The sequence below is a fragment of the Cavia porcellus genome, unplaced genomic scaffold (assembly GCF_034190915.1).
Source record: "Cavia porcellus strain 051 isolate PalLab524CR breed Dunkin Hartley unplaced genomic scaffold, mCavPor4.1 scaffold_19, whole genome shotgun sequence".
Lineage (NCBI taxonomy): Eukaryota > Metazoa > Chordata > Mammalia > Rodentia > Caviidae > Cavia > Cavia porcellus.
The window spans coordinates 43154614-43160613 of NW_026947502.1; the positions used below are offsets into that span (position 1 = coordinate 43154614).

At 54.6% G+C, this 6000-nt stretch overlaps 1 protein-coding gene across 4 annotated transcripts; it reads right to left on the reverse strand.

The window, feature by feature from the left end:
* Window positions 1-2173: 2173 nt before the first annotated feature.
* On the reverse strand, window positions 2174-5091 carry Psca (prostate stem cell antigen). 4 transcript variants are annotated; one of them, XM_063230969.1, is made up of 3 exons: window positions 4715-5091; window positions 3117-3224; window positions 2174-2328 (listed from the first exon to the last, which is right to left on the reverse strand). In XM_063230969.1, the coding sequence occupies exons 1-3, from the start codon at window positions 4942-4944 to the stop codon at window positions 2322-2324; spliced, it is 345 nt and encodes a 114-aa protein (XP_063087039.1). In that variant the 5' UTR covers window positions 4945-5091; the 3' UTR covers window positions 2174-2321. The 4 variants fall into 4 exon arrangements, with proteins under 4 accessions (XP_063087039.1, XP_063087040.1, XP_013011510.1 ...); XM_063230970.1 differs by lacking the exon at window positions 4715-5091 and adding an exon at window positions 4482-4662 and having other exon boundaries at window positions 3117-3227; XM_013156056.3 differs by lacking the exon at window positions 4715-5091 and adding an exon at window positions 4482-4650 and having other exon boundaries at window positions 2174-2756; window positions 3117-3227.
* Window positions 5092-6000: the final 909 nt, after the last annotated feature.

Below are 6000 nucleotides of genomic sequence, written 5' to 3' on the forward strand. Positions count from 1 at the left end.
TGAAGTCTTAGGGTAGGATGTTACCACTCTTTGTCAATCTGCTTCTGGGATCTAAAGATGTGGCAGGGCAGGATCTGGGTTCCTGGGTCTGCTTAGATGCTCCACGGACAGAAGGCTCCCTGTCTATCAGGGCCTTCCCCAAACGTGGCTCACACTTGTCCCTGTAAAGCCCAATTTAGTGACACTCACTTATCCTGAGCACTCTCATCTTGCAGGACGTGGGTGGCCATCAGCCCTGGCATATGCCAGCTACATGTGGGCCCTCATGGGCTGTGTTCTGCTCAATAAGGGTGGCCATGCTTTCTGGACTCCCAGGTTTCCCTCCAAGAAGCCTTCCTGACCACGCCAACATTTGGATCTTCCTCTCTGGCTCTATGTTATTCTCCCAGCTCTTTTTATATATTCATCCTGCTTATCAAAGTCTTCTGCACTACCCTGTAGTCTCCATGGTCTGGGGTGACTGTAGGGCAAAGGATGTGAACTTATGTCACATGTGCTATCGCAGGCAGTTTATATCTGAAACTAAAAAAGTTTTAGCCACTAAACAATGAAAAGTTTATATCACTTAAAAGTTCACCATCAGTGCTGCAGGGTGTTCAGGAGGGTTGGACAGAACGCAGCCAAGCCTGGTTGACTCCTGTTATATATACCAAGGGTAGCACCTGGAACCTAGCAGGCCCTTGAGACTGTACACTTGAGCAGCCGAGAGTACCACAGGTCACCAGAGTCCTGGGCTGTGCCCTGGATGATTCTAGAGAATGTCATCGAGCCTTGGTCAGCAGCTTTCAAAGACACAATGCCTTGGGAAGCACCAGCCTAAGCAGTCCCAATGGATATGAAGTTCTAGGGGACCCTGAACTCTCTGGTGTACTTGAAAAACACAGGCCCACCCTGGACCCTGGAGGGGGGCCTGGGACTGGAGTAAGAGGTAAGGCTTCAGAAGGCTGGAGTCCAGGACTCCCCCACAGGAGTCAGACAGGCAGGTTGGGTGGGGGAGGGTGGGGAAGGGGGTAGGAAGCAAGATCATTCAGACAGTGGCCTGAGAGAGCTGTGTCTTTTCCCTTGTCCCTACACAGGTGGGCACTGGCTAAAATTCTGGGGTCTCTGGCCTGGCTCATCCACAGCATGACTCCTGCTCCCCATTGCCACCCCAGAGCCCCAGGACCAAGTTCTGACCCTGGTTCCGTTCATGATACAAGCATCAAACTCCTCCCTTCTCTGAACTTCTGTGGTTCCCTATTTTCCTGGAAGTGTCACAGCAGGTCCCCACTCAGCCTGCAGCACAGGCAGGCCAAGTCCAATACTAGGACAGGAAGGGGTGGGCATGTCTTCTCCCAGGCCTCCAGAGCCTAAGAACATGGGGAGACTTACCCAAAGGAACCCAGGAGGTGGAATAAGTCATCCCAAAGCAGAGTTTGGGTCTTGGGGTCATTATGGGAGTGGTAGTCTGTCATGGGAACCCTTTGTAGTATATGAGTATTTACTGTGGATCTGTAATTCTTAGAACAAAAGTTTTGAAAAACAGGTTCTCTGAGGGCTGAGGGAGCAGTGGAGTGATGGTGAAGCTTAACTGTCAATCTGGGGAGCCACCCAGGCGTTTGGGTGTATCATGGGGTCATGACCCTGGGTACCTATCTGCTCCCTTCCCCTCTCCTCTCTAAGGCTGTTCTTCTTACTCTGCTTCTTGGCCACCATGAACTGAGCATCTTGGTTCTGCTATGCACCTCTGCCATGATATTTCTGTCTTGGAGCCAGTCAAATACAGCCTGAATCCCTGGAAACCCTGAGTCAAATTAGATCTCGCTTTCTTTAAATGGTAGGGTGTTGGGTATTGCAGCTCAGCGATAGGGAAGCTGACTAACACACCCTCCCAGCAGGAGCACCCCACCCCACAGTGAGCATTCTGATACTGTTCTGGTAGCAGGGAGGGGCCCAGATGAGCACCAGGGCCCAGGGACACTTGGCACATTCTCCAGGCTGCATATCAAGGACTAGAAGTGCTAGGAAAAGCTTCCTGGTCTCTAGTGATGTCCTCCTTGCACAGGCCACATATCTGCTCCCATCAGGCCAGCACTATAGCTCTGATGTCAAAGTCTCATCCATATCAGACACAGCCCTGGCCCCAGTGCAACCCCTGTCATGGTCTGGGGGAAGGACAGAGGCTCTCTCCCACTTACCAAAGAGATGTTTATTAAGGGCCACTGTGTTGGGGCTGCTGTTCCTCAGGTCCCTTGAACATGGGGGACTTCCAGGGCTTCATACCAAACCTTCTCTTCTCAACCATTGCTAGGCCTCCAAGTGCCGGCCCACACAGACCTGGCTCAGCTCCTGGAGGTGGTCAAGGGAAAGGTACCCTGGAGATGGAATGCCTGATCTGAGATGAAGCGCCCATTGGGTTATCGGGCAGCTTTAGACTGTTCCTGTCACTAGAGTGGGTGGGCACTGGGCAGGAGTCCTGGAGAGGAAGACACAGAAGGGGCAAGTCAGGGCAGCACTGTGTGGGGCCCAGGAAGGCCAGAGCTAAGGGACCACTATCCCTGGAGCCTACAACTGCCCAGGGCCCCACAGTAGCGGAACAATGAGTGCCGTTAGCAGCCCTAGAGTGGTGGTTGGCTTCAGGGCGTAGGCTCTGCTGGCATTGCACAGGTCAGTAGAGCAGCAGGTGATGTTTTTCTTGCCAAAGTAGTAGTTGTCTGAGTCATCCACACAATCAGAGGTGCAACCCTTGCTGATGAACTCCAGGACCCCGATGGCACCTGGAGGGCGTGGTGACCACTGGCTGAGGACAGGTCCTGGAACTTACTTGTCCAGGCCTGCCCCAGCTGCCCACCCCATGCCTCCTCTAAATAGGAGCTCAAGTCCCCTCCCCTGGCCATGAAAGAAAAGCTGCCCAAAACCAGGAGTCTGGTCCAGCCCACACCCAAGTGCCTAAGGAAATGGGGCCTGGAGCGAAACAATCTGAGTGCAGCATGGAGAGGTGGGCAGGAAGGTGAGCGGGCATGTGGGGATAGATGGGTAAGGGAGAAGATGGGCAGAGAGAAAAATAACAGACACAAGGCCCATGTTCTACAGCAGCTGCCAGTGGAGAAGAAGGAACACAGCAGGTTGACACTCACCGACACGTGAAGTCCAGCAGTAGGTGTCCGTGTGGCTGCAGTTCTGTACCTTCTGGCAGTCGCGGTTGTTCACCTGGGCAGTGCAGGAGTAGCACTGCAGAGCAGCACCTGCTGGTGGAAGGGTAGGATACTCCAGAGAGTGCCAACCTATCCCTTGGTGTGACCCCTGCTGGGCACAGGCTCCCCCAGGGGCTGCCAGCCTCCTTCAGAGCACTTCCACCTTTCCAAACCTGGGAGGCCCTCCAGAATGAGGACAATGGGAGCCCTCTGAGGCTGGACCACTTTTATAGAGGTCCATCCACCTCCTCCTCCTCCCAGGAAGTTTCAGGGCTTCCTCTCCCCACAGTGCAGAAACACCACCTCCACCCCTTAGAGACCGATGGCTTGAGTGGGGGCCTGTGCTCCCTGAAGAGAAGAGTGAGAAATTTCAGGTGGATTTGCCTGTAGCACCTGAAAAGGCCAGCTGACCACCAGAGAGAATTGAGAAACCCTTCCTTCTGCCACCAGGGCTCACTCGTCCTTGTCCCCTAACCCCAGCTGACTTCTCAGCTCCTTCCAGACCTCCTATGTGCTGCATGAGCCCCTGGGCCATGTCTCACTGTCTCTGCAGTGGGGACCCCACTTGCCAGGGTGTCATGATTAAGTGTCCTCTCTTCAAAACAAGGACAAAGCTGGATGCAAGTCACTCTTGGGAAAATATGCTTTGTGTCCCCTCGCTGTGCCTTCAGTACACACAAACCTTTCCCTGTTTAGGTCTCCAGTGGTTTCAGGGGCCATTTTCTCAATCCTCTCTACTGACCGAAAGACTAAACTGAGGTTCTGAAAGGGCCAGTGAAGTGCCCAAGGACACTGGCAAGAGGGCCCAACCAGAGCAGAGCAGACCACACTCTCTCCACAGTTACACAGCAGAGCAGAGCAGACCACACTCTCTCCACAGCCTGGATGGCCACTGCTCCAGCTAGAGGAGCAGAAGCCAGGGATGGGCTGGAGAGTGACCTTCAGGTTGACATTTCATTTTTCCCTCCTTACCTCTGGGTGTTTGTAGCTTGAGGCCTTTGGCCCCTGACCTCCTAGACTGTTTGTTAGGCCCCCTGCCCATCTGTTTCTCCCTTGGGAGACAGTGCTATCCAAGGAGTGGAAAGTAGCCTCATGCCACCCCAAAGCCTGTCCATTGGGATACCAGGGGACAAGTTGAGCCATCCTGGGTGTGTCAGGAGCTTCCCCCACGGTACCATGTCAGGGAAGACACTCTTCTGCACTCTTTTTCCTCTCTACCTCCTGCTCTGTCTGGCCCTCAGGGCTCCTTCCCTCTGGTCTCTCTCGTTTATCACTTCCCAGCCCTACCCCACAGTGGCCAAGGCCTACCTGACTGCAGGGCCAAGCCAATGACCAGGAGGGCAAGGATAGTCTTCATGGTCACACGCTGGCAGGGAAGCCAGGCTCAGCAGGACTTTATATAGCTGTAGCCCACAGGGGAAGCCACTCTGGCCAGTCAGCAGCAGCGGCTGCTGGGGCCACATCCCAAATTCAGCCGTCCCTCCCAGGCTGCCCCTCCTACCCCCTTTGTCCTTTCTCTGCCTCTAGAGGGCAAGTCTTACCTTTTGGGTGGGGCACTTGCCCGGCAAGGTGATGACTGGCAAGTCCTCAGGCCTCTGATTACACTTCCTGCCTCACACACTGAGGCTGGACCAGGGAGACCACTTTCTTGAGGCCCATCTAGGCTTTTAGCAGAGAACTGGGGGCTCCTTGGGGCCTCTGTGCTCTGTGTGAAGGCTGGGCTGCTCTCCTGGCTGCCAGGCTTTAGTGAGAGGACCCCAGACAACACCATGTGTGCTGCCTTGGCAACTAGCAAGGGTTACAGGGAGGGGTTGTCCTGGAGTGCCCTCCCTGGGGAGGGACATGTGGGCCCAAAGGAATGTGACAGACACCTGCTGGCTCAACTTTCTGAGCAGTGGGTTCCAGGCTAAGGCTTTACCTACAGGATCTTATTAATCCCCACAACCTGGGACATTAGCTCCAAGGGAATCAGGGAAATGTACAGCTTTCTACAGCCTCTGAGGGGAAGGAGGAGGCAGGATTCCAGGCACTGCAGATGTGCTTCATTGTCTAGACTTATTCTATACCTGGCTTAGGGCCCCAGGAGGCTGACCTGGCCTCCCCGGCTGCAGCAGAAAGAAGCTAGGCCAGGTCATCTCCCACTCCAGCATCCTGATGCCCGAGCTATGGTGGCTATGCTTGTGTCCTCCAGAAAGGCCCCCGGGTCCTGCAGTCAGCCTTCCACAGCCATGCTCCAGTCACTGTTCCTTCTGTTTTGCTGCCAGGCCCAGGGGCACCAGTGGCTCCCTGCTGTTGTGGACTTTGGGCCAATTTGTGCTCCTTTTTTTTCTGCATCAACCTGATCTCCTCTATGTACATCTGTCACACTCCACTGGTGACCGGTATGACTGAATGCCAGTGGATATAAGTGCTGGTCAGAGCTCTGGCCACTTGCTCAGGGCTAAGGGACACCTCCTGGTTCTCTGGTATTCTCCTGTCCCTGCTGGTTTCCTAAACATTCCTCCTCCTTCATGTGTCCTGAGAGGGACCCTGAGGCATTCTAATGGTGAGGGTGCTGCAGGGAGAGAGAGCCTCAGGAATCTACCACCCCAGGCTTCTGGACAATCCAGGAAGGCCAAGAGGTCCATGCATCCTGGGGCCTAAGACACAGCAGCTCCCAGGAGTCACCACCTGGAGATGACACAGATGATGGGAGTAAAGGGTAACATAAGGCCTCTCCCTCCACCCTGGCACTCTGCATTGCCAATCAGCCTGTGAGCTTCCACCCAGAGTCAGGCAGCTCCAACCCTGGGGATTGCCAGCTTCCTAGCACCCCACAAGCTGGGCT